The 26,555-nt window shown below is 42.4% G+C and overlaps 2 protein-coding genes across 3 annotated transcripts in view; both read left to right on the forward strand.

Moving 5' to 3' along the window:
* Positions 1-2,091: 2,091 nt before the first annotated feature.
* On the forward strand, positions 2,092-10,583 carry LOC120033508 (T-cell surface antigen CD2-like). Of its 2 annotated transcripts, XM_038979878.1 has the most exons (7): positions 2,092-2,408; positions 7,159-7,199; positions 7,699-7,778; positions 8,879-9,157; positions 9,255-9,491; positions 9,708-9,866; positions 9,997-10,583. In XM_038979878.1, exons 3-7 carry the CDS (start codon positions 7,718-7,720, stop codon positions 10,293-10,295), a joined length of 1,035 nt encoding a protein of 344 aa, XP_038835806.1. In that variant the 5' UTR covers positions 2,092-2,408; positions 7,159-7,199; positions 7,699-7,717; the 3' UTR covers positions 10,296-10,583. The 2 variants fall into 2 exon arrangements, with proteins under 2 accessions (XP_038835806.1, XP_038835807.1); XM_038979879.1 differs by lacking the exon at positions 7,159-7,199.
* A 5,062-nt stretch (positions 10,584-15,645) lies between these two features.
* LOC120033169 (prostaglandin F2 receptor negative regulator-like) overlaps positions 15,646-26,555 on the forward strand; it is a 51,769-nt gene continuing 40,859 nt past the window's right edge. Inside the window, exons 1-3 of the mRNA XM_038979453.1 lie at positions 15,646-15,859; positions 20,754-21,122; positions 26,003-26,413. Coding sequence (XP_038835381.1) covers positions 15,820-15,859; positions 20,754-21,122; positions 26,003-26,413 — 820 coding nt within the window. The 5' untranslated portion in view covers positions 15,646-15,819. The remainder of the gene's footprint in view (positions 15,860-20,753; positions 21,123-26,002; positions 26,414-26,555) is intronic.

Genomic DNA, 26,555 nt, shown 5'->3' on the forward strand with positions numbered 1-26,555 from the left:
TGCCCACTCTCGCATGGCACTTGCGGGGGGCTGGCATATAGCGCTCCGGGCTATGAGCGCGTACTGGAGACACCGTGCGCTTTACCGCATAACACGGTGCCTGACCAGTACTACGCTGCTTCCGGTAAGCACGGGGAGTTGGCTCAGGTCTTTCGCCTGACTCCGCCAATCTCCCCATGAATCTCCCCATGTGCCCCCCCCCCCCCCCCCCCCCCCCCCAAACATTTTTGGGGCTGCCTCTCGTGCCTGCTGCGCTGCCTTGCCTCATATCGCCGCCTCACCACTTTAGCTGCCTTCAGCTCTTTTTTCGAGCGACAATATTCCTAAGAACAAAATAACAAAGAGAATAACCGAAACAGTCCTGTCAGGTGCAAAACACTAAACAGAAAATAACTACCCACAAAAACCATGTGGGAAAAAGCTACCTAAGTATGTGTCACGTTCTGACCTTAGTTCCTTTTTTATGTCTTTGTGTTAGGTTGGTCAGGAGTCAGTGAGTTGGGGTGGGTAGTCTATGTTCTTTTTTCTATGTTGTTATATTTCTGTGTTTGGCCTGGTATGGTTCTCAATCAGAGGCAGCTGTCGATCGTTGTCTCTGATTGAGAATCATACTTAGGTAGCCTGTGTTCCCCATTTTGGTTGTGGGTGTTTATTTTCTGTGTAGTGTCTGTTCACCTTGCAGAACTGTTTCGTTTTCTCCTCGTCGTTATTTTGTGTAGTGTTCAGTTTTCAATTAAATGATGACGAACACTGACCACGCTGCATTTTGGTCCTCTTCTCCTTCACCAGACGAGAATCGTTACAGTATAGTTCTCAGAGACAACGATAGACAGCTGCCTCTGATTGAGAACCACACCCGGCCAAACACAAAGAAATACAAAACATAGAAAATGAACATAGAATGCCCACCCAAATCACACCCTGACCAAACCAAAATAGAGACATAAACAGCTCTCTACGGTCAGGGCGTGACACTCAATCAATAACAGTTGATTGTATTCGTGCAAGTGATATGGGGTTGGATGCTATTGAAGTTTTTAGCAAGTATTTTTTTTACATATAATAAAATTCATTTAAAATAGCCAAAGTAAAAACATTTTTTTAAAGTAATTGCCGTAGATGGGAGGGAAGAGATCCCTAAACCAATAACAATTGGTTGTTTTCATGCAAGTGATATGGCGTGGAAGCTATTAAAGTTTAAAGCAAGTATGTTTGACATGTAATTAAATAAATGTCATTTAAAATAGCCAAAGTCAAAACGCACAAATGTAATTTCCATAGATTGTACAAACGAGGTCCCTGAATCAATAACAGTTGGTTGTATTCATGCAAGTGATATGGGGTTGAAGCTATTTATGTTTAAAGGAAGTATTTTTTTAAACATTTTAAAACCTTTTATTAATTGGAAACAGCCAAAGTAAAAAAATAAGAGGAATATTTGTAATATTTTTATGTCATGTGGTAAGAAATCTATTGAAGTCTTTCTGTTAACACTAGGTTTCAATTGCACTTTTAAGACGGTCCCTTAGCTGTGACTACACAGAGAATAAACCATAGAAATTAACATCATATAATTTTGGGAAACAGATGAATTCCCTGAACCAATAAATTGGTTGAATTATTGCAAGTTATATGGGGTGGAAGCTATTGAAGTTATAAGCTATATTATTATTATTATTATTATACCATTTTTTTTTAACGTATAATGATTTTAAATTAATTGGATGGGAGAATGTATTTCAGTTGGGTTGAGTTTTCTTTCATGTGGTTACAAAGCTATTTAAGTTTTTCAGTTAACACTACATTTTAATCGCACTTTAAGCAGTGGCACGTATTCACTGGACAGAGGTTGCTATCTGGTTTTGTGATTTAAAAAAAGGTGTGGTTGAATTTATTCTGCCACTGTCTTATTGTCTCAGCCTTTAGGCCTATATATCACGGTCGAGGAGGGGGGTTTGTCCATGTTTGCGAGGAGGGGGGTTTGTCCATGCACTACTAGTGCTTTTAAGACGGTCCCTTAGCTGCGACTACACAGATAATCAGCCATAGAAATGTACGTAAAATATTTTTGGGAAAACAGAACGGAACAGCGAAAACAAGGGGTGCAACTTGTTCGCCATCGTCAGCTGACATGACATTTATATCCTGCCATGTTCTGTTGAGGTTTTGAGGAGAAGTCGGAATCTAAAGCTAAATTCACCGCACTCTAGTAGTGATCCTAGTGATCCTAAATTCAGAATAATAAATAAATTTTCATTAAAAAAACTAATAGAATAGTAAGCAAAAGTTCCGGGATGTAGAATTAGGCTAACAGCAACCAATACCACATTATATTGCAAGGAAAATCCAATTTTTCTAGGACAGAAGAGGAAGTGAAGCGTCGATCAGCGGTCAGCCATCGAACGCAAGTACGATCTATAAGAAAGTGAAAGTATTTTTATTTATTTTGAGGACTATTATGGGTGTGTCGTGTGTTTGTTCATGCTCACATCCAATGTAGTCGACCACGATTGCCTTCTTACGGTTTGAAGTCATCCGAGGTCAAGGAAAGGATTAAAATGCGGAGATGTAGCTGATGATGAAGAGGATGATGATTATTAGTACTAATTGTACTCACTTTATGATAGAACATGTCGATTTTTCTGCCTGTGGCGTTCTTTACCTGAATTATTAGGATGTCCTGGTGATCACAACAACTACTTATTTTTGCTCAAATAGATATAGAATTAAATGGTGTTTTCTTTGAAGAGATGGGTCTGGCCAGAACATTCAGTTTTCTGCCTTCTAGGCATTCACTCTGCATTGCTTTATTTGAGTGGTTTTAGGCAAGGTACAGTATCTTGAAAGCATTTTGTGACAACTGCTGATGTAAAAAGTATTTTAAGACATACATTTGAATAGAAAGGATTGACTTAGCGATTTGGCCTCCATATCCACGAGAGATATTTCCACCTGTACATTAAATGCTGTGAGTGTTATTATCACCCAGTTAAAAAAACATTTTTGTTTAAGTGATTAGCAAATGTAATGCCATATAAAAGGTGTTGAATCAATGGCCCATACGTTTGGGGGAAAAAACTAACAGTAAAAGTGTCAGAACCAGTCAGTTGCGGCCCTGAAACAAGTCCCCCTCTGACCTGACCGTTCAAGTACATGACATTGCTAAGTGAGACTTACTGGTATAGGAGTGTTTAAAAATATGTATGTTCCCCTGGAAGTAAGGACATTGAGGTACCTTAAGAGAAGATGCATACAAGACGTGAGAAAATGTTCATGTGACATTGGTCAAGCCTCCACATTCTCTGTAAGGGCACATTAAATTTTAAAAATGCACTTCATAATCCACAAATAACAATTAAAAAGCAGAGTTTGTGATCATAGTAGTGGGAGTAACACCTACCCATTGTGCAATGTCTGCGGACATCCCTGGACAGTAGAATCTATCCCCAATGGCCATTTAGGTCTTGTGGACTTTACAATGAGCCCCATGTGGGCTACTGTGAAATTCCACAAATATAGAATTCACCTCAGGTATTCTGATCACTTTGGCCAGGTGTGGAGTCTTTGACCCGGGTGCACTTATAATGCAGTTCACCATCTGTTGAAATTAGACATTTGATAGGTTCCCTTAACACCAGAGGGTAATTTTCACACAAAGTATGTTTATGGATATTATTGAGCATAGGGATGCAATTAATCTTACCCTTCATCTCAAAGGTTTTATTCCTCTGTGTAATGACAACCCATTCCGTTTTAGTTGCATTGTCCGGGTATCTGCCGTGGACTTTAAAGTCCATAATTAACCTATACAGCTCTGGATCCATTGCCTTACCTACTATTGCAACAGCCTGTGTCAATTATTTGCCCTTTTATAGAATACCCTTTTTTACTAATGACTCAAAGGTTTGTGACCATTAACATTGGCTGCATATCGATTGTCCTTCTACCAAAGTGTGGACTTGCACATTTCTTCTCGTCTAAGGGTTTTAACAATGTTGTAAAGTAGCTCAAGCCAATGCTTACACCTATCTAATGCTTGGATATCCACGAGGAGAGGGATGGATAATTGGTATGCAGCCATTGATTTCAGGTGGCTTCATCAATTTTATTTTATTTAACCTTTATTTAACTAGGCAATTCAGTTAAGAACAAATTCTTATTTACAATGACGGAAGACCCCGGCAAAACCCAATCAACAGATGGAATGTGTTCTAAATTTTGACCAAGGCCCATAGAGCTGTGACTATAATTAATATAGTAAATTCATTTTCCTTTCAACAACTATATTTGATAAACTTCCTTTATTATGTAGGTGTGTGTTGCTTTTGAAGGTTTAATAAAACATTCATTCAGCCAAGAAATCCATATTTTCATTGATGGAATATTCAATAGACTGAACATTCATGTGCTAATGAGGTTAATTGTTGCATTGCAGTTATGCATGGTGTTGCCATTCAGCCTTGGTATGGAATAACTGATAACTGACAAAATACCTCAGCCTCAGGAAATGATTAGGGAAAGAAGTCATGGTTTGCACTAATCTTTATTTAACTTGCTGTAATACAGATATCAATCAATCAAATGTATTTATAAAGCCCATTTTAAATCAGCCGATGTTAAAGTACTATACAAAAACCCAGGCTAAAACACCAAAAAGCTCCCTAGAAAGGCCAAAACCTAGGAAGAAACCTAGAGAGGAACTAGGCTGAGGGGTGGCCAGTCCTCTTCTGGCTGTGCCGGGTGGAGATTATAAGAGTACGGCCATTAAGGCCAGATTCTTCTTCAAGATGTTCAAACGTTTATAGATGACCAGCAGGGTCAAATAATAATCACAGTGGTTGTAGACGGTGCAACAGGTCAGTACCTCAGTAGTAAATGTCAGTCGAGACAGCAGGCGTGGTAGAGTGAGAGAGAGGTGAAAACAGCAGGTCCGGGACATGGTAGCGCGTCAGGGTTCCATAGCGGCAGGAGAATTACACCAGATATAACAGACTGACCCTAGCCCCCCGCCACAGACTATTGCAGCATAGATACTGGAGGCTGAGACGGGGGGGGGGGTCGGGGGATACTGTGGCCCCGTCTGACGATACCTCCGGACAGGGCCAACCAGGCAGGATATAACCCCACCCACTTTGCCAAAGCACAGGCCCCACACCACTAGAAGGATATCAACAGACCACCAACTTACTACCTTGAGACAAGGCTGAGTATAGCCCACGATGATCTCCTCCACCGCACGAGCCTGAGATACAGACCGTATAAAATAATTGAATCTCTAACCTTGTCTTAATTTTGTCTTAATTGAAAATGAAAGCATTGTCTTCCTTTATTCACCATTTCAATAAGGAAAGGGCAATAGCAGTTTTCATAGCCAGCAGGCTCTGACAAGATCCAGAAAGTATTAACACTTCAAGACCCTGTGGTCAGATGGCTTTTCATAAAGAAGTCATGGTAAATAATGGAATCCAAGTATCTGGGTTTGTGGGGAGGGGTCAGTGACTTAAGGAGGAGACAAAAACAGTGGAGGCAGTTAGAGGGGTCCAGGTGGTGTTGGGCCAGGCAGGTCTAGGTGTCAGGTCGGTGTCCTAGAGTCTCAGGCCCTCCCGAAGGGGAGACAAAGAGAAAAGATGAGGGTTAGTGAGAGCATGGCTAAAACCATAGTACCCCACATGCACTGGGGGTAGAGAACAATCAATAGTGTTTCTGTGGAGACTGGATAATCTGACTAACACACACACCCATTTGACCTTGCTGTGATACTGTAGGATATTTATGTTATTTATGTTACTTTTCTGAGTCAATTCAGGTAGCGTTCAAGATCCTGCATGTATTTTTGTTAACCATGGCAACCAGCATCGCACATAAAGAGATGTGCAGAAATATAATCCTCCTCTGTGTCTGTAGATCATTTCCTCTTAATGTATTTGTCATGTCAGCCAGGCCAATCTTTTCAAAGTAATAATATCTAGTTGAGTAAAATAAGGAGTCTATGGCTTCATTCCTTGTTTCGTTTTTACTTGTTACCTGGTAAATAACCAACAACCATCGTGAGGAAACCGTCCATGTAAGGTGAGGAAACAGTCCACCATGTCAGCCTAGTGCATCTTTTTAAATAAACACCATTTATTTCAATCTCTAGTTGAGTAAAAAAAGACGTTTTGTTCTGGTTAAAAGACAATACAGAAAATTGCAGTAAACATCGCCACGCTCAGGCAGAAAACGCAATGTTCTATTCTATATCTATTTGAGCAGAATAAGTAGTTTTGTTGTGATCACCAGGAAATTCTAATAATTCAGGCAAACAACGCCACAGTGAGGCAGAAAAAAACAGCATGTTCTATCAAAGTGAGTACAATTAGTTTCCCTGGTTGTTATATGGCTGATACTTTGAAATACTATAACAGTAAATGAATAGGTGACATTCAACGCTATAAACCTTTCTCCAATACAATCGCATAGTTTACAGACCCACCGCGGGCCTTTGACAATTGACAAATACATCTTCGTGTAAAAAGTCCCCCCCCCATGGTCTGTTTTGTCAACGAGCTCATCGTATAACCAGGTAACTAGATGACCCCGATAATTAAGGTAGTAAACGATGGCATGCTCTATTGCGAACTGTCTGGGACTCGTTGTTTCCCTGTTTACTACTCAAATATATTTTACTTAAGTCAAACGAAATTAACTAAAATACACTGGTCTGAAATATTAGCTACACAGAACCATGGCGGACCGACTGTAAAATTATAGGCTTTTTTGTATTAAAATTCGTCCCAGTCCAACATGCCTGGCTCTGCCCACTGGGGCGTGGTTTACGAAGCGCTCGCTGAAATAATCGTTCGTATCGTCGTATTCGACCGGATCGAGTTATCTCATCACACCCGCAAGGTGTAAATTCTCTCGTAGCATAGGATGACTAAAACTACCGGTAAACTGACTGTGTCAAGTTGACAAAAGGCAATTGGAATTCCCAAAGTGCAGGTGATGCAAGTAACACTAGATGTCAGCATAGTTCTACAACATGAAAACTGTTGTTCACTGGCTTGCCCTATTCCAACTCAAGCCCAGTCACCTACCCTGGGTACTTCTGGTAGATTGAGGAAAGGAACGGTATCAACACGTTCTGCTATATTGCTTTAATTTGTCCAATCCTTTCAGATCTACTCTCGAGCAGGTATAAAGGGCTCAGTTTTGAATTGGTAAGTGACTACAGTGTATGAGCTTGCCACCCTTAAGCACAGACCCAGGGTCCGTTTTGTATGGTGACCTAGCGTATAGGTTGAGCTAGGAAAAGCGGATCTGAAACCAGTATCATAAGTCAATTTATATGACTAATGTACTTATTTTTCCTCTTTTTTTTTTTTTACATCGTCATAATTTATGAGAATGTCCTAATATGGAGTTTTGTGGCATTTAATGCCACACAATGAATGTAGCCTAGATGTCTATTTTGGCATGAATTTTATAAGAACGTTTTGTTAAAAAAGGTTGCGTTTAGGATATGCCTGAGAAAATGCCTGTGTTGATACTGATGAGAAGATGAAGAGTTTGTTTGAAGCTTATTTTAAGATATGGCATCTCTTCACTGCTGAGGGAGTAGATACATACAGGGCCTCATTTCCTCTTCTGACACACACACACAGTGAAATCCCGGAAAGAGTTGACTACTAAACTGAAACCTGTACATTTTTCTCACAGTACATGTAGTAACTACACAATGGCCTGTACATTACCACTGGCATTCCTTGTCCTTCATGGATTTCTCTCTCTTTCAGCAGGTAAGACTCTCTCCCTCTAATCCCCCCCAAGCCTGAAAAAGATGAGTAATTGTTGGATCAGTTATTTGAGAAGAGGATGTCTATTGATTTTAAATAGCATGCTTTTCATTTAAATGATCATCAAATAGGGTCAATCTGGTAAATTAAAAAGGTCTTACCCATTGATGGTCACATTCATGGATTGCTATTGAATCTTTACATTTGATCACAATTGATTTGAGCAATGTTAGGGAGAAAATGAACAATGACATGAAAAATGGCATTGAAAATGTCTCCTATGGTGCCTCGTGTTATCTTGTAAATGTAACAATGTCATCTATTTTTTAACAACTTCCTTTGCATGATTTGATATTGCAATTTTATCTCATTATTAGAATGATTTGTATGGATATTGTAAATGCTATTTAGATATTTTAAGATCATTATGTGGTACAATACTTATTTCTTTACTTAAGTGTTTTTTTCCATGCCAATGTAATTTATTTGATTTCAATTACCATTGACATATAAATGTATAAAATATCGGTCATTTGACCAAGATTAACATCCTATTTACTCAAGGAGATGGCTTAATCTGACCATCTGTGTCTATGAGATTGTCCCCAGATAGGCCATTTGATTTAAAGAGGTCCTGTTGTAGTATCTATGGCCTTTCAGACAGTTGTAGTTTTAGACATGTTCTGTTTCAAACACCCAGTACAGAAGAACAGGAAGCTGTAATAGAATGATCTGGGTTACTGTGGCTGACCCAACCAGTTGAACACATCTTTTCATACAGTAGCATTATTTGAATTTGATCCAAGTTAAACACACTTGGTAGAAGCTGTTTTAGAGCATATTTGCCTAGTACTTGTCCTAACTGACAAATGATGAGGAACTAACAATGGACAATTGTACTTGAAATTAACTTATTTTACTTTGAAATGTAGCATACATAATTGGTCATTTATACTGTAGATAAATGCTTGACCAAAAATGTCAATAATAACATTTGAATTAGATTACATTTTCTAACTCTTTATTGACCCCAAAATGTAATAAAAGTATGCTACCGTCAGCAACAACAGAGAATTTTTCTGATCTCTTTTCTTCTATCACAGATTCATGTGATTATTATCTCCAACCTGGAACTGACTTCTCCATCCCTCTGAAATACACTGACTTGAGTTCGAAAGAAATAACCTGGAAACACAATGAAAAAGTTATATTAAAAAGAAAGAATGGAATGTTCAAACCAGGCAAGGCTGAGGACATCTTAGATGATGGGTCTCTCCAGCTCAAAGGCCTGGCGTTGGCAAACAAAGGTACTTATAAAGCAGAGGTGTTCAACAGCGACGGGACAAGCATCCTAGAAAGGTCCTTCAGCCTGTGTATGAAGGGTAAGTCTCTTTCTCTCTTTCTCTCCAACCATACAAGTACCATATCCTCTCCTTTAGAGACACTGACAGTGGCCATTTTGTTTCTCTCCCGAAAAAGTCTCCAAGCCCTCAGTTGAAATCACCTGTTCTGCTAAGTACATCACCTTTACCTGTATCTTGACCAACACTGAGGGAGTGACCTTCAAGTGGAGCAAGAACAGACAGCCTATAAATGAGAAAACAAAAATCTTGACCATCGGTCTGATAGAACTGAAAGAGCTGGACGCCTTCACCTGCTCTGCAGTCAACGAGGTCAGCACGGAGACAAGTGACATCATCAAACCAACATGCAACGGTACAGTATGTTTTGAAGGGCTCAATTGCAATTCTCTTTGCGAATCTCTGTCTTTCTCTTTGTTTTCTTCTGTCTCGCTCTGTTTTTCTTCTGTTTTCAGGAAAAAAGTGACTAATATCTAAGATTGGTGGCGCAACAAATAAGAGACAAAAAGAAAGTAAAACATCTCATTTGTCTCTCCTCTGCTCCACCCCTCATCCCCCACCCTCCTCTCAGCTGTCTCAAAATCGGGTGATCGGCATTCACTGTTTGGTTTTGATTTCTTGACCATGGTGGGCATCCTGGCCGGGGGAGGGGGCTTGGTACTCCTCCTCATCATCATCACCTTGGTGTGCTGTTGCCTCAGCCGACGCAAGAGCCAGACGCGCTTTGAAGGTAATCGCTTCAGACCAAAGCTCAAATGTCTATGGCTATTGTGTTGGTGTTCTGTGCACAGAAACATTTATGGTATCAGTATCTTTCTTTTGTTCCCTCTCTCATTTCATCTGTTCATTCTCCTTCACAGAGGAAAGAGAGTTGAGACTCGCCCCCCTGACCAAGACCCAGCATCCTTACCACCCAGAGGGCCAGACAAAGCATCCTTCTCACCCAGAGGGCCAGAAGCAAAGGCAGAGACCCCCCGGTGGGGCCCCACCTGGTTCCACGGGCCCCAGGCCCACGGCCAGAGCCTCCAGCCAGGCCGCGCCCCAACCCAGAGCCCAGGCTCGAGGGAGGCTTCCACAGACACCAATGGATGACGATGAGGAGCAGCCCCCACCACTACCCCAGCCTAGGAAGAAAGGCCCTCACCCCTCCAGGCAATGAGTGTGGAGACAGGTTTGCCTATATACTTTTTGATCCAAGGAAAGGAGTTCCAGCAGTCTAGATGTTGTTATCTAAAGAATAGAAAAGGAAGGAAAAAATACCCCCACAGTGTTCTTTTCTTCCGATGCCTTTTCAAAATTCTGTTTCATTGTTTTTATGTTGAGTTGAGTGGTAATCAAAATCATCCATAGGTTGTAACCTACCTATCTATCCACCTCCTCTTGAAGTAGTGACCTTAACTTGATGTCTGTGTGATTGTCAATAAAAACTAAACTACAGGCACAGTCATTGACGGGCAACATTATTTGAAAATACTCAAATACACAGGAAATAAGTATTTCAAATACAAATAATTAAAATGCATATGTATTTGAACCCAGGTCTGATAGCTAACAATTGCAAGATGATAATAATAGTTCTGAAAATGTTTCCATTCACATCATTGTGCATTTGAGTCTCTGTATTCATACCTCTGAGTAAAGCTCTCATGTAATCTCTTGTTTTCCTGTTACATCGCTGAGGCCTCTTGGCTGTGGGTTTGGCACGGCACCAACCAATAGCATGCAGGGAGCAAAGATGCTGAAAGCAACATTATTTGAAGCCCTCGCTTCCACACATCTTACCTCCTTTTCCTGTGTGTGTGGGAGGGATGTGACTCTGTGTGTGTGCGCATTTGTGTTTGCTGAACTACACATGACTGTTAACACAGGTTTTTGCACCCATTTTTTAAAACAAGCATTTCGCTACACTCGCATTAACATCTGCAACCATGTGTATGTGACCAATACATTTTGGGGGGGGAAAACCTCTCCATCACACGCCTGTTCACAATATAAACCCTAGATGGCGCTTTGCTTCCATGTTCATTTAATCTGCTTGCATGACTATTCAACAGTAATAGTGGAAGTGAGTGGGCCAGGGACCTACTTGTGGGCCATTAATATTTTCCTTTGGGTCACATTTTAAACTAGTTAGTTGACAGAAATCTGAATATGTTCCTGAAAGACTTTGGCTGGGTCACGGACAGCGAGTAAACGTTTGGGAACCAGTTTGATTACAGACCGGCAGGAGTCACAATAAAGTTAACCGAACGTAGCAGGCGTAAGAGAAAAGCCTGAACGGAGTTCCCACATCCAGGTTTTCAGCGGAAAAGGAAGCTAGGTTGAAAATAGCTGTATCCCTGATACACGCTGAGGCTACAGTAAACTCAGGTTTATCACTCAGAGCCATGTTCGACAGTCTGAACTCTGACCCCTAAACTAATCACTTCCCGTCTCTGGGTTAAATCATTGTGCCCTTAGGCACAGATCTAAGATCAACCTACTGCCTAAAACAAAGTGCGAAGGCTGTGATTTGACCTTCAGTTTCCTGTCTGGGTTGTTAATATTGTACAGTCAGTCACTTTCAGTTAGTCACACTGAGGTACTAAGGCTTCAGCCTTCAGACAGAGACGTTATTCACATGCATTCCATGTTAAAGATAGGTGATAGGTTAAAGAAGGGGAAAATGGGTCAGAAAGACAAGAGCCGTGTGTGGTGTGTTTGTGTGGTCAGTCACTCTGTTGTGTGGCCCAGTATAAATAGAGGTCTGGGTGACTGTGTGTGTGTGTGTGATGTGACCGTGAGCCGATACATCCACCGTTTGGCTTTGGGCACCTGCCAGCCGTGTGCCTGTCCCCAACACACACACTTGTTGCACACACTTAGACCCACAAACACACACCAACGCTCAAATCAAATGTTATTCATCACATGCTTCGTAAACAACAGGTGTAGACTAACATTGAAATGCTTAGTTACACATGCATGCACACATACACACACAGTCTTGTACAGCTAACCAAAAATTCAGTCCCATTCAAAATCCTATTTTCTCCAACCCTGAACCTAACCCGTACTCTTACCCACTAATTGTAACCTTAACCCTAAACCCCCTAGAAATAGCGTTTGACCTTGTGGGGACTAATAAAATGTCCCCAGTTGGTCAAATTTGTTTGTTTACTATTCTTGTGGTCCCCCCCACACACACAGAGGTAAAAATAAATGCATCTTAATGCAGCATCTTGCACCCATGTCCCATTCAACCACTGACACCCCCTTTAACCCCAGTCCCCAGGGGTCATGAACCCCGACCTGTCACCAGCATTTCTGTCCACCCACTGGCTTTCCTAATACTCATTGGCGTGTGTGTGTGTGTGTGTACATGTGTGACAGCCGTGAACTTTAACCCTTGCCCTTCCTCACACAGCATGACTTTGTAAACTATACCTACCGCAAATACAGTGGCCAGTCTTCAGAGGTGTCAGGTTCTTCTGCAACCCAGTCCCAAATCAACCCCCAGCACCAATCCCTATTCATTCACTCACACACACAACATTTAAAAAATATATGTATTTAACTAGGCAAGTGAGTTAAGAACAAATTCTTATTTACAATGACGGCCTACCCCAGCCAAAACCTAACCCAAATGACAAGGGGCCAATTGCGGGACTCCCAATCTCAGCCAGTTGTGATGCAGCCTGGAATCGAACCAGGGTCTCTAGTGACGCCTCTAGGACTGAGATGCAGTGCCTTAGACCGCTGCACCACTCAGGAGCCCAAAACATACACACACATTTATACTGACTCTACACACACACACACACACTGACATACAATCATCATATACTTTGCTGCTACTCTGTTTATCATATTTCCTGATACCTAGTCACCTTACCCCTATACATATCTACATCTATCATTCCAGTATCCCTGCACATTGTAAATATGGTATTGGAACTGACCCTGTATAGCTTACTTACTTCTTGTGTTCTTATTTCATCTGTTTTTGGTATACCTTATGTTATTTTTAATACTAAATTGATATTGATTATTGCATTTTGTGGTTTAGAGCTTGCAAGAAAGGCATTTCACTGTACTTGTGCATATGACATTAAAGGGAAATTTCACTCAAACAATCTTTTGGTATTTTTTTTCATTATTCCACTGTTGATACAATCCCAAAATGTTTTGCATGTCAGCAGTCAAGTTTTCAAGATATTGAACTTAAGAAAAAAAGTGTCTCCAGCCACATCATCATCCCACTTCTGATACATGTTTTGGGGCAGCAGGTAGCCTAGTGGTTGCTGGATCAAATCCCCGAGCTGACAAGGTAAAAATCTGTCATTCTGTCAAATTAGTCCACAGTTATCTTCCGGGTGACTCTCAAAAAACTTGGCTTGACCACAAACCCAAGGGCTTTTTTAAATGTAACCATTACAACCATTGCAGAAATATTGCACAGCAGAAGTATTTTGTTGACACAGCTTCCAAAATGGAGTATTACGTCAAGCATTTAATTAACTGCAAAACCACTCATTCCATCTATAGATTGGAATGTCCACAGTGCAAGGTGTTCTACATTGGACGGACAAAGAGACGCCTTCAAGACCGCTTAGCGGAACACAAGTACGCCATACGGGTAGGCAATGAAGACTACCCCATGGCAAGGCACTACAAGTCCTTACACCATGGCAACCCTGCCTCCCTACAAGCTATGGGTATTGATCATATTGCGGCATCTATTAGAAAAGGGGACCGTCTTAAACAGTTAAACCAAAGGGAAAGTTTTTTCATTTACAGACTACAGGCTACTAAATACCCTGGTTTAAATGAAGATATGGATTTCTCACCCTTCCTGTAGGGTCGTAATAGGTCCATTTGCTGTCATCTAGTGAACATTTTGCTCAATTGCCCTCAGCTAAGTTTAGACTGTTGTTGTTCATGTTTTGCTGTGTTCTAGTGTACTATGGAATATATTGCTTTCTTATTCTTGACACTTCTCCCAGTCATATTTAAGGTTAGAACTACCTTTCTAAGTGTCCTGATACTTCTAGCTTGGAGTTGTATTTTTATGATAACATAGCTACAGTATTCCACTTTTAAATGTGTATAGTATTGCTTACTAGGTGTGTCCAATCAATTTTGTAACCACTCCCTCTTCTAATTAGAGCTAATTGGAAAAGCTGTTCAAAAGAGGACATTGTATTATTTTTTTATACTCCCTGACGAAGGCCATGCAGCCGAAACGCGTCGGGTTTTTACAAACTTTGTTTCTATTGAACATGCCATACTAAAGGCATTTTACTGAATTATATGAAGAGTGCCTTGGTCCTCCTTTCTTTTTGATGACCAATTTACCCTTTTTACCAAAGAGCACCTGTCTATCAAAATGTACTATTGTGTACCTTAGTAGCACATCACTTCCTCCTCTTTCTACTAGTTAAGTCTTTCTGTTCTGTATCTATGGACGTGACCCAGTCAATAGAAATATACAAAAATTATGCTGATTCATGATTTCGACTGGCTGAGAAAAGGTGCCTGCCTGTCTGTCTCATCCCGACAAGTTCATTACTATGCGACAGCTGGAGATCGAATTTCAACATTGAAACAACGTTACAAATGTCGGAGAGACACACAGCAAGGTTTATACAAATCTCCGCTGTTGATAACTAAATGTTAGTCTAAAAGAAATGTGAGATAATATCTAGATGCTTTTTTTAGTGGAGATCATCTTTATAAATTGCCTGGCTGGGCTAATGAGACAGTGGATTGCGCAGTCAGATGGAACAGAGTAAATAGGCACTTTAACATCATAGATGTAGCTTGTGGTAACCTGTGGAATAGACACCGGCTGGAATGCGGTTTTACCCAATCAGCATTCAGGATTAGACTCACCCTTGTATAATATCTTGACAACTTGACTGCTGACATGCCAGACATTTTAGGACTGTATCAACAGTGGACTAATGAAAATATCATTTGAGTTAAATTCCCCTTTAAAACTTGAAACTACACACCTCTTACACCTTGCCCAAACCGGCTGCGCGCGCGCTATCGTGCATAAATTTATTTTGCCCCCCCACACCAAACGCGATCACGGCACGCAGGTTAAAATATCAAAGCAAACTCTGAACCAATGACATTAATTTGGGGACAGGTCGAAAAGCATTAAACATGTATGGTATTTTAGCTAGTTAGCTTGCACTTGCTAGCTAACGTTAATTTGTCCTGTTTAGCTAGCTTGCTGTTGCTAGCTAATTTGTCCTGGGATATAAACATTGAGTTGTTATTTTACCTGAAATGCACAAGGATCTCTACTCCGACAATTAATCCACATATAAAACGGCCAACAGAATCGTTTCTAGTTATCTCTCCTCCTTCCAGGCTTTTTCATTGTTTAAATTATATGCTGTGAAAATCCCTCCGCTACTCCCCTCCTCCAAAAACTGACTTCCGGACACGGCAACGTTGTTCCCTCCCCAAAACCAAACCAGTGGACTTTCACTGTACGCACGTCCATTTAACGGAAATTCCGAACGTCTACTCGCCAGTGTCGGTTCTCGTGGACAGCGTTTTGGGGATTTCTGAGAGGTCGCCGGTGGTTGGGTTTTTGAACTGAAGGTCCGAGAGGACTCCTTTCACCCGGTGGCGGATTTGAATGACAAAGGGACGAACTGGGAGTTAAAAAGACGCGAATTTGCAGGATGGAAAATCTCTCTCTTCTACTCTTGTTTTTATCGATGGGTAAGTTATATTTGAAAAAGGGTTGTCAAACGGTCAGATAATGTCGTCATAACGCGTGTGCTGTTGTTTAGTGGAAAATATTAGATTGACATTCACACATTTTCACTTAACCTGATAATCTCCATTGACAAAGCAATTAGTCAAATTAATTTAAAGGCAACGCTATCAACGGATTTTTACTGATCATGCTATTTCTCCTAAATTAATGACAGTTTTTCCAAAACGATTATTATTTTTTTAAATATGTGAATAGATTTTCCCACGCCCAACTTCCTAGTTACATGTAGGCTACCGTGGTTGGTCACAGGTGAGGGTGTGTGGCAATACAGGTGAGGGTGTGTGGCAATTTTCCATTTCAGCTCGAGAGCCTTAAATCCCAGTCGAAACTTAATTGTTCAATCAAAGGAGAACGAGCGAGATAATTGATGTCATTAAATTAAAAGTTAAGATGACAACCCTTGACAATGGTCCAAGTACATGAAGGCACCATAACAAGCCGTCCAATTTGCATAGATCAGTTGACAATTTAACTAATGTAGTTGAATTTGGAATGGAGTACTGTCCACCACTGATGGACTTCTCTAATATGCTAACCAATGACTAATATCTCAGTGATCAAGGCAGGAATATCCTTTTCGTTTAGTTGACCGGACCCATTTTATTTCACAACGGTGTAGGATGGGGAGTGTGTGTCTGGCAATTTATATTCTGCGTCGCATAAGGCTTCCCTGTGCCATTGTGTTTGTGTGAGCGGCTGAGTTTAAATTACCTTGAGATTATCAAATGTCTCCAGTTAACATGTCTCCCGCCTTCCTGGAGCAGGGGTGTGTGCCCGTCCGCCCTTCCCAACGGCTTTAAAGGCGCCCGCATGGTTCCCAGCCGAAACCGTTCGGAAGAGTTCGTGCACGATATATACATTATATTTAATTTTTTTTCGTTTTCGGATTTTTCGGTTGTTCGGGCACATGTTATTTTCTTGAGGCAAGCCAGAGTCTACGCCATTTCGTCGGTGACTGGTCAACAGTATGGATTCTGCAGGAAAGTCTGTCATTCAAAGTGTATTCATACACTTTATTTTAACTGAAATACTGCACCAAACAGCGTAGTTAGATGTCGCATTTACACTTTTGTTCAGTGTCCATGTAAAGTGTTGGACCCATGTTTCATGATCAGAAATGTGTCATAAGCACAAAAAGCTTATTTCTCTCAAATTTGGTGCACAAATTTGTTTATATCCCTGTTAGAGAGCATTTCTCCTTTGCCAAGATAATCCATCCATCTGACCGGTGTGGTATATCAAGAAGCTGATTAAATGCCATGGTCATTACACAGGTGCACCTTGTGCTGGGAACAATAAAATGCCATTTTGTCACACAACACAGGGCCACATATGTTTTGAGGGTGTGTGTAATTGGCATGCTGACTGCAGGAATGTCCACCAGAGCTGTTGCCAGAGAACTGAATGTTAATTTCTCCACCATAAGAGCCTATTTCTACTGTGACGCAATTACGTAGGCACACAGAGGCCAAATTGAGCTCGTACTTGCTTGCCGTGCGCCACTCTGCGCTGTTCGGCGACCTGCAAGAGGTATGAATGGCCGGACTTCTGCACAACCATATCACTGTAAATACTGCACAGCCAATGCAGATGGCAGATTGTCCATGCATTGCCATTAAGCCCCTCCATTGTCCTCCATCCGGCCTCACCGCAGACCACGCGTATGGCATTGTGTGGGTGAGTGGTTTGCTGATGTCAATGTTGTGAAGAGTGCCTCGTGGTGGTGGGGTTATGATATGGGCAGGCATAAGCTACGGACAACGAACACAATTGCATTTTATCGATGCCAATTTGAATGCCCAGAGATACCGTGACGAGATCCTGAGGCCCATTGTTGTGCCATTCATCCGCTGCCATCACCTCATGTTTCAACATTATAATGCACAGCCTCATGCCGCAAGGATCTGTACACAATTCTTGGAAGCTGAAAATGTCCAAGTTCTTCCATGGCCTGCATACTCACCAGACATGTCACCCATTGAGCATGTTTGGGATGCTCTGGATCGACGTGCACGATAGCGTGCTCCAGTTCCCACCAATATCCAGCAACTTTGCACAGCCATTTGAGGAGTGGGACAACATTCCACAGGCCACAATCAAGAGCCTGATCAACTCAATGTGTAGGAGATGTCGCACTGCATGTGGTAAATGGTGGTCGCACCAGATACTGTCTGGTTTTCTGATCCATGACAACAGATGCAGATCTGTATTCCCAGTCATGTGAAATCCATATATTAAGGTCTAATTCATTTATTTAAATAGACTGATTTCCGTAAATCATTTTAAATTGTTGTGTTCATATTTTTCTATAGTATAAAATTGCGTGACTAAGATCTCCATGGCAAAAACGTCAATTAATGACAGATCGTTTTTCAAGCAAAGGTCTTTTTAAGGGAGTATATGAGCACACTCATTTGATTTTTCCTAACAGTTTGGCTTGGCGCCAGTCGATATGAAGCATGCTGATGGTGTTTAGACCTATAGCCTAAACCAGGGGTGTCAAATATACTGCACACGGGTGGTTTGAGTAAATTTATTTAATATACAAACTTAATATACTTTTATTACTAAAACCAAATCGAAACTGTAAAAATGATAATGGACCTACATTAATTTATTGGCTGTCCAGCTCGCAGAAAATCTTAAATGAAAGCTAGACAGTCAGAGTATCAAATTCCAAAAACAATGGATACAGGAATATTTTTATAACCACTTTTCAGTGCGGCCCACCGGACCTTGTTGAAGACCGAATGCGGCCCCCGGGGCAAAATGAGTTTGACAACCCTGGCCTAAATAATAAATACATGCACACCTCCCCAAACATGGTTGATGACGTACTACTGCCCTAGCTCTCCAAAACCCTTCTCTGTGTGTATGGTTTTCAGCAGTTACATTTGCCAATTGTTGCCTCCATGTGAACTACAATTCCAACGCGGTGTTTTAACAATTTTTGCAACATATGCTCATATACCCCTTATCTTTCATATTGGCAAGAAAGAATCTTCCAAATAAAAAAAGATGCACTTCGTGCAGCAGTTTTGCACAGATCAACAAGCTGTGTGTCTCCAGTTGACGAACTACACTTCCTCAGATTACAAACAGGTGTTCGGGGATGCTAGACTACTAATTAGCACAGGTGGCCACTTATGTCTTCCGTAAACAAGTGATATGGCCATGTGGGAACACTAACCCTAAAAAGGTGTGTAGTAATTTCAACTTTTTAAAAATGATATATGAAAGATGCGTTGTGTTTACACAACCGTACTGCAAGCGATGCGTGTTAATGTTACAGCAAGCGTCGGGGCTCTGAACAAAACTCCCCGGGTCAGAAGATACTATCGTCAATAGGCCCCAAAGTAGTTGGCGCCTATGAATGGGGTACTACTGCCCATTCTTCTTCCATTTGTGTGTGAGCGAGCTTCCGATAGCCTGCGTTACTCGGGTTTGTAGAATGAACACAGCAGGAAGACTGTTCAGATGCTGTATGATTCCGTTGGTCGTTCCGATGCGGTAAATCCATGATCTACTACTCATAGACCACCTGACCAGTTAAGTCTCTCCACTTTCCTCTCCTTAACTGGGCTGTCTCATATTGCCTGTTTACTCTGTGGCCCAACGACTCCGACTGTTTGTTTGGATAAGAGTGGCTTAAGAGTTGCGTGGTAATATTAGTCACACTCCTAAGTGGTGTCCGACCAGTATAAATTCCTTCTCTTATGACGTAGGGTAAGTCAAAGCGATGACATCCCCAGAACCAGACTGTTACAGCAATGTTTTATGGACCACCTTCCCTCAAACGTCTATTTCTCCAGTTCCTTGAGTGTCCCAAAATGCTAGGACAGAAAAAAGGGTTAAGTATACTGTATGTCAACAAGGCGTTTGAAGTGATATGTTAATCACTAAGGGTCCAACTAAGGCAGGGGTGTAGGATCATATTGGAATGCTGCCAACGTTACCATTAGGAGTAGGGTCTTATGGAAATGTTCCCAGAAGGCTTTGCTCTTTGGTTGTTCCAGTTGGGATTTAACAGGGACTATTTCTGTGCTGGGGGGTCATTCTTTTGAAAGCTGCTGGTGCATCGTCACTTTGTTCTTGCCAAATGAGCTGACCTCTATCATTTTTCCTGATACTGTTGTTTGGTTTGTGGTGTGTGGGTGAGGGAGCATGTGTTGCTCTATGTTGGCTATGGCATGTGCACGCTCTTCCCCTCAGCCTGTTCAGACAAGCCAGGTGTGTGTGTGCATGTTTGCTGCTCTTTCCCCTATGCCCATCCAAACAAGCCTGTACTTTAGCTAGAGAGAGAACACCTACATGGAGTAAGTGGTCTAGGCTGTTCCTTTCTCTAGCAAGACTGTCTCTCTGTATGGGTGTGTCTAAATGGTCTGTAGTGGCTTCCTTTCCTCAACTCCTTTCCTTCTACTCCAGTCTAAAAATGTTACCATAGGCTTTGCTTTCACCTGTTACTATATGTCAGTGGGAATAAAGGAAAGGAGACAAGGAGAGGAACCACTTCAGATTATTGATTCACCCATTGAGTGCAGCGACGCTAGGGTTCAGGTGTCAATATGTGGGCCTTTTTATAGAACACACACCCACCCACACACTGTGGGTTTGGAATCACAGAGGAATCAAACCAAAGGTAGTATCTAAGTGTATATTTAGCCTGCCCTGTGCTAAATATATCCATGTATCTCTCAACTGTATGCGTATTGTTAAGCAGAGGCTTTCAAGAGGTTAGCTAAGGAAGTCTGATGTGGTAGGAACGCTGTCATTGTGTGGGGGATCCTGCAGATTTTATGTATGCGTATCTGTCAATGACGTGTGTGTTTTCTCTAGGTGTATCCCATGCCAGGGTGGTGTCTCTGTCCCCTGGCCCTCTGCTCCGTGTGGAGGGCCAACCTGTCTCACTGCGCTGTGATGTCACTGACTACGAGGGGCCCAGGGAGCAGGATTTTGATTGGACCATGCAGCAGGGGGGGGCGGGGCCTATCCATGTAATCTCTACCTTTGAACCAAAGTACTCGGACGTGTCGCTAAGCGACCGGGTGGCCAGTGGTGACCTGAGCGTGGTGCGGCTGGGGGACAGCGTGGTGGAGCTGAGGATACGGGAAGTGAGGTCTTCAGACAGCGCCACGTACCTCTGCAGTACACCCAGTACGGACTCTGTCTTCAGCGGGAACTACGACGCAAGGGTGACGCTCAAAGGTGGGTCAGACACGAGTATGAGAGGGACTTATAGACTGAGTGTCTTAACCATCAGAGAGAGTGGGAGAACTGTTTTAACTTCAAACTAGATTAGTCCGACCTCCATTATGACTTCTAGTTAACATACTGAGGTTGGCTGGTTTTGAAGACCTATACAGCGTGTGTGTGTGTTCATGTCCTCTTGCTGTGGTTGTGGTTCGTGTGATCTATTGAACACGGCTCATATCCCTTGCTTACACATGACTCGCTCTCTTAAGCTGGTGTGTTTGTCAGACCACACACACACGTGTGCGCTTATATACTGTATACACTACAGTACACTTACATGGACACAGCTGCACTTTCCTTAGATGGACTGGTTCAGGATCAGCTATGTAACTTTTAACCCCAATTATGCTAATCTGCTTTGGGGAGGGAAAACCGGTTCCTAGATCTGCTGCTTTGGGGAAACACTAGTGAGAGGTGATCAAGTGGTGATTTCACTCGTGTTCACACATGTTCAGTCTTCCAACACACACACACACTTGGAGAGCAGATGCCAGATGGGTGTATTTATCATGTCAAATGTGGGTTGTTATTTCTGTTGAGCTGACTGTTGCCCTGTTCTGAACAGTCTGTCTGAATGAGCTGAGGGAGAGGAAAAGAGAGGCTTAGTGGTGAATTGAGCTGATGAGGAGAGCTAGAACAAGTAGAGGGGTGAGATTATATTGTGAAATCTAAGTGCTCTTGAACTAGTAGGTGATTTTTAGTGCTGCTTTTAGCCGTGCTGTTAAACAATGTTTCATGGTGTAGTTGAACTAGTAGACGGTTTGTATACACAGTACAGTGAGATCCATTGATGTAACACCATGTAGTGTAAATTAGTTTACTCTGGTATGAAGAGTCACCTGTGTAGGTGAGGCAGTCTACTGACCTCTCCTATGGGCGTGTCGACGCAAACAAAATTCTCCACCAACACTTTCAGTTTTGTGTTTGCTTGGCTCACTTGTCTATCTAATTAATATTTTTCTTCCGACTAAAGTGGCCTTGACATGTATATGGTGCATTCGAAAAGTATTCAGACCCCTTGACTTCTACATTTTGTTACGTTACAGCCTTATTCTAAAATTGATCAAATATTTTTTCCCTCAATCTACACACTACCCCATAATGACAAAGCAAAAACAGGTTTTTCTGTTTCTGCCAAATACATTTAAATGCAGTTTTTCACAATTCCTGACATTTAATACAAGTAAAGATTCCCTGTCTTAGGTCAGTTAGGATCACCACTTTATTTTAAGAATGTCAGAATAATAGTGTGATTTATTTCATCACATTCCCAGGGGGTCAGAAGTTTACATACACTCAATTCGTATTTGGTAGTATTGCCTTTAAATTGTTTAACTTGGGTCAAACGTTTCGGGTAGCCTTCCACAAGCTTCCCACAATAAGTTGGGTGAATTTTGGCCCATTCCTCCTGACACAGCTGGTGTAACTGAGTCAGGTTTGTAGGCCTCCTTGCTTGCACACGCCTTTTCAGTTCTGCCCACACATTTTCTATGGGATTGCGATCAGGGCTTTGTGATGGCCACTCCAATACCTTGACTTTGTTGTCCTTAAGCCATTTTGCCACAACTTAGGAAGTATGCTTGGGGTCATTGTCCATTTGGAAGACACATTTGCGACCTAGCTTTAACTTCCTGACGTCTTGAGATGTTGCTTCAAAATATCCACATAATTTGCCTGCCTCATGATGCCATCTATTTTGTGAAGTGCACCAGTCCCTCCTGCAGCAAAGCACCCCCACAACATGATGCTGCCACCCCTGTGCTTCACGGTTGGCATGGTGTTCTTCGGCTTGCAAGCCTCCCCCTTTTTCCTCCAAACATAACGATGGTCATTATGGCCAAACAGTTCTATTTTTGTTTCATCAGACCAGAGGACATTTCTCCAAAAAGTACGATCTTTGTCCCCATGTGCAGTAGCAAACCGTAGTCTGGCTTTTTTATGGCGGTTTTGGAGCAGTGGCTTCTTCCTTGCTGAGCGGCCTTTCAGGTTATGTTGATATAGGACTGGTTCTACTGTGGATATAGATACTTTTTTACCCGTTTCCTCCAGCATCTTCACAAGGTCCTTTGCTGTTGTTCTGGGATTGATTTGCACTTTTCGCCCCAAAGTACGTTCATCTCTAGGAGACAGAACGCATCTCCTTCCTGAGTGGTATTACGGCTGCGTGGTCCCATGGTGTTTATACTTGCGTATTATTGTTTGTACAGATGAACGTGGTACCGTCAGGCGTTTGGAAATTGCTCCAAGAATGAACTCCCAAGAGGTCTACACTTTTTTTTCTGAGGTATTGGCAGATTTTTTTATTTTTCCCATGATGTCAAGCAAAGAGGCACTAAGTTTGAAGATAGACCTTGAAATACATCCACAGGTACACCTCCAATTGACTCAAATGATGTCAATTAGCCTATCAGAAGCGTCTAAAGCCATGACATAATTTTCTTGAATTTTCCAAGCTGTTTAAAGGCACAGTCTACTTAGTGCATGTAAACTTCTGACTCACTGGAATTGTGATACAGTGAAATAATCTGTCTTAACAATTGTTGGAAAAATTACTTGTCATGCACAAAGTAGATGTCCTAACCGACTTGCCAAAACTATAGTTTGTTAACAAGAAATGTGTGGAGTGGTTGAGAAACGAGTTTTAATGACTCCAACCTAAGTGTATGTAAACTTCCGACTTCAACTGTAATATATTTATATTTATTTTTAACGGAAATATATATATTTATTTTTAACGGAAATACCTTATTTGCATAAGTATTCAGACCTGTTATGAGACTTGAAATTGAGCTCAGGTGCATCCTGTTTCCATTGATCATCCTTGAGATGTTTCTACAACTTGATTGGATTCCACCTGTGGTAAATTAATTTGATTGGCCATGTCTGTATAAGGTCCGTCCTACAGTTGACCGTGCATGTCAGAGCAAAAACCAAGCCATAAGTTCGATGGAATTGTCTGTAGAGCTCCGAGACCGGATTGTGTCGAGCCACAGATCTGGGGAAGGGTACCAATACATTTCTGCAGCACTGAAGGTCCCCAGGAACACTTGGAAGAAGTTTTTGGAACCACCAAGACTCTTCCTAGGCCAGGCGGCCAGTTCTATCGGGGAGAAGGGCCTTGGTCAGGGAGGTGACCAAGAACCTGATGGTCACTCTGACAGTGCTCCAGATTTCCTCTGTGTAGATGGGAGAACCTTCTCTGTAGCACTCCACCAATCAGGCCTTTATGGTGGAAGCCACATGACCGCCTGCATGGAGTTTGCCAAAAGGCACCTAAAGACACTCAGATCATGAGAAACAAGATTCTCTGGTCTGATGAAACCAAGATTGAACTTTTTGGCATGAATGCCAAGCATCACGTCTGGAGGACACCTGGCACCATCCCTACAGTGAAGCATGGTGGTGGCAGCAGCATGCTGTGAGGATGTTTATCATCGGCAGGGACTGGCGAGACTAGTCCGGATTCAGGGAAAGATGAACAGAGCATAGTACAGAGATCCTTGAAAACCATTTCCAGAGAGCTCAGGACCTCAGACTGGGGGCAAAGGTTCACCTTCCATCAGGACAATGACCCTAAGCACACAGCCAAGACGACACAGGAGTGGTTGTTGGGACAACTCTCAATGTCCTTGAGTGGCCCAGCCAGAGCCCGGATTGAGCCCGATCGAACATCTCTGGAGAGACGTGAAATAGCTGTGCAGCAACACTCCCCATCCAACCTGACAGAGCTTGAGAGGATCTGCATGGGACAAACTATCCAAATACAGATGTGCCAAGCTTGTAGCGTCATACCCTGGAAGACTTGAGGCTATGTCATTATGTGATGTTGTGTGTAGATTGAGGGAAACAAACAATTTAATCCATTTTAGAATAAGACTCTAACGTAACAATGTGGAAAAGTAGTGTTCTGAAGACTTCCTAATGCATTGTACACACACAACCACACACACACACCTCTGACTATTTTTTTTGCTGCCGCCCTGAACAGACTGAATGCTGCTTCTGCTATGACAACTATTCATGATCCACTGAATGGCTTTCAGCACGTTCAACATTAATGGCTTTCTGTTGTGTGATGTTCATTTTCTCCGTACCCGAACACATAGACAGGAATATGTTTAGCTAGTTGGGGGGAAAGGGAGATTTTAACTGATGAGTGTGACAGTGATTTGGCAGCTCCAGGACACTAAGTCAATATCAAAGACTTGGTAGAATGGCAGCTTACTGAGCTTAGAGTAAGAAGGTTCATCAGAATATGAATACTTCAAAGCACAGTGTATCATTCTTGTTTAGAGGCTGAGGGAGTGAGGAAGAGGGTAAGAGAGGGAGTGAGATGAACAGACATTGCGAGTGACAGGCATACATTGCCTGTCACCCCCCCCCCCCCCCCCCCCCCTCTTATTTCTCTTCTGTTTATTCAGCTGTGACGGTCAGAGTAAACAGAGCTTCTCTCCTCTGATGTGATTATCAAATCTAAACCCTCCTTACACATATTGTTGACACCAGCACCCCCCATTACACCCCTCACTGACAGCCTAAACTGTTTTATTTTGTTTTCTGTGTGTGTTTGGGGGGGTGGTTAGGAAAGGGGCAGATATGTAAGCTTGATATCGGTATTAATAGATTTTTCATGGATTATAAAAGCAGTAATGACTCTTGGTGACGAAGAAGAACGAACATGATGACATTTTGAGATGTTGGCTTACGGCAACATCTGTTAGCGTTCTCTGTCACTATGACATTTAACATGCAGTGAAGAACCACGTCGCTGTAGTGAAGCAGCAAATGAACGACGCTAGCCGTGTGTGTAACTGTCTGTCCTTTCCCTACAGTCATTGCTAACACCCTGAAGGTGGCCCCAGAGGCCCCAGAGCCCGTGGTCCCCGAGGGTGGCGACGTCACCCTCTCCTGCAACGTCACCCGCCACTTCACTGATCCCACCTACCTGTCCGTCACCTGGTCGCTACGGAGACCAGGTATCCCATTGGTGGACATCCTGACCGTTGGCCCAGATGGGGATGTGGTCACAGGAAGTGGTTCCGCCCAGCGCTACGCTGACGGAGGGCTCCGATTGGCTATTCGCAGAGATGGGGCGTTTGGATTGGTTGTTGCCGGGGTGACGCAGGCTGATGCAGGGATGTACGTGTGCACGGGGAGGGAATGGATTCACGAGGAAGGGGGTCAGTGGAAGAACATCGTGGAGAAGACTGTGGAGATGGGAGCTGTGGCAGTCACACCTACAGGTAAAGGGGATGGGGTGTGTTTTGTATGTACTTTAGCGTGTGAAACATTCAGCCGATCATAAATCACTCCCCTTTGACCCTAACCCCGGGATATTTGCAGATCTGTACAGTCTGGATTGGTATAAGCGGTGCGATGGAGCTT

Source organism: Salvelinus namaycush, chromosome 40, assembly GCF_016432855.1.
Source record: "Salvelinus namaycush isolate Seneca chromosome 40, SaNama_1.0, whole genome shotgun sequence".
Taxonomy (NCBI): Eukaryota; Metazoa; Chordata; class Actinopteri; order Salmoniformes; family Salmonidae; genus Salvelinus; species Salvelinus namaycush.

Bases quoted from the DNA above. Each gene is read 5' to 3' on its own strand.
- LOC120033508 (XM_038979878.1), top strand. From the start codon at position 7,718: ATGGCCTGTACATTACCACTGGCATTCCTTGTCCTTCATGGATTTCTC. The intron at 9,492-9,707 runs GTACAGTATGTT...CCCTCCTCTCAG, and splicing joins CATCAAACCAACATGCAACG to CTGTCTCAAAATCGGGTGAT. The intron at 9,867-9,996 runs GTAATCGCTTCA...TCTCCTTCACAG, and splicing joins GAGCCAGACGCGCTTTGAAG to AGGAAAGAGAGTTGAGACTC.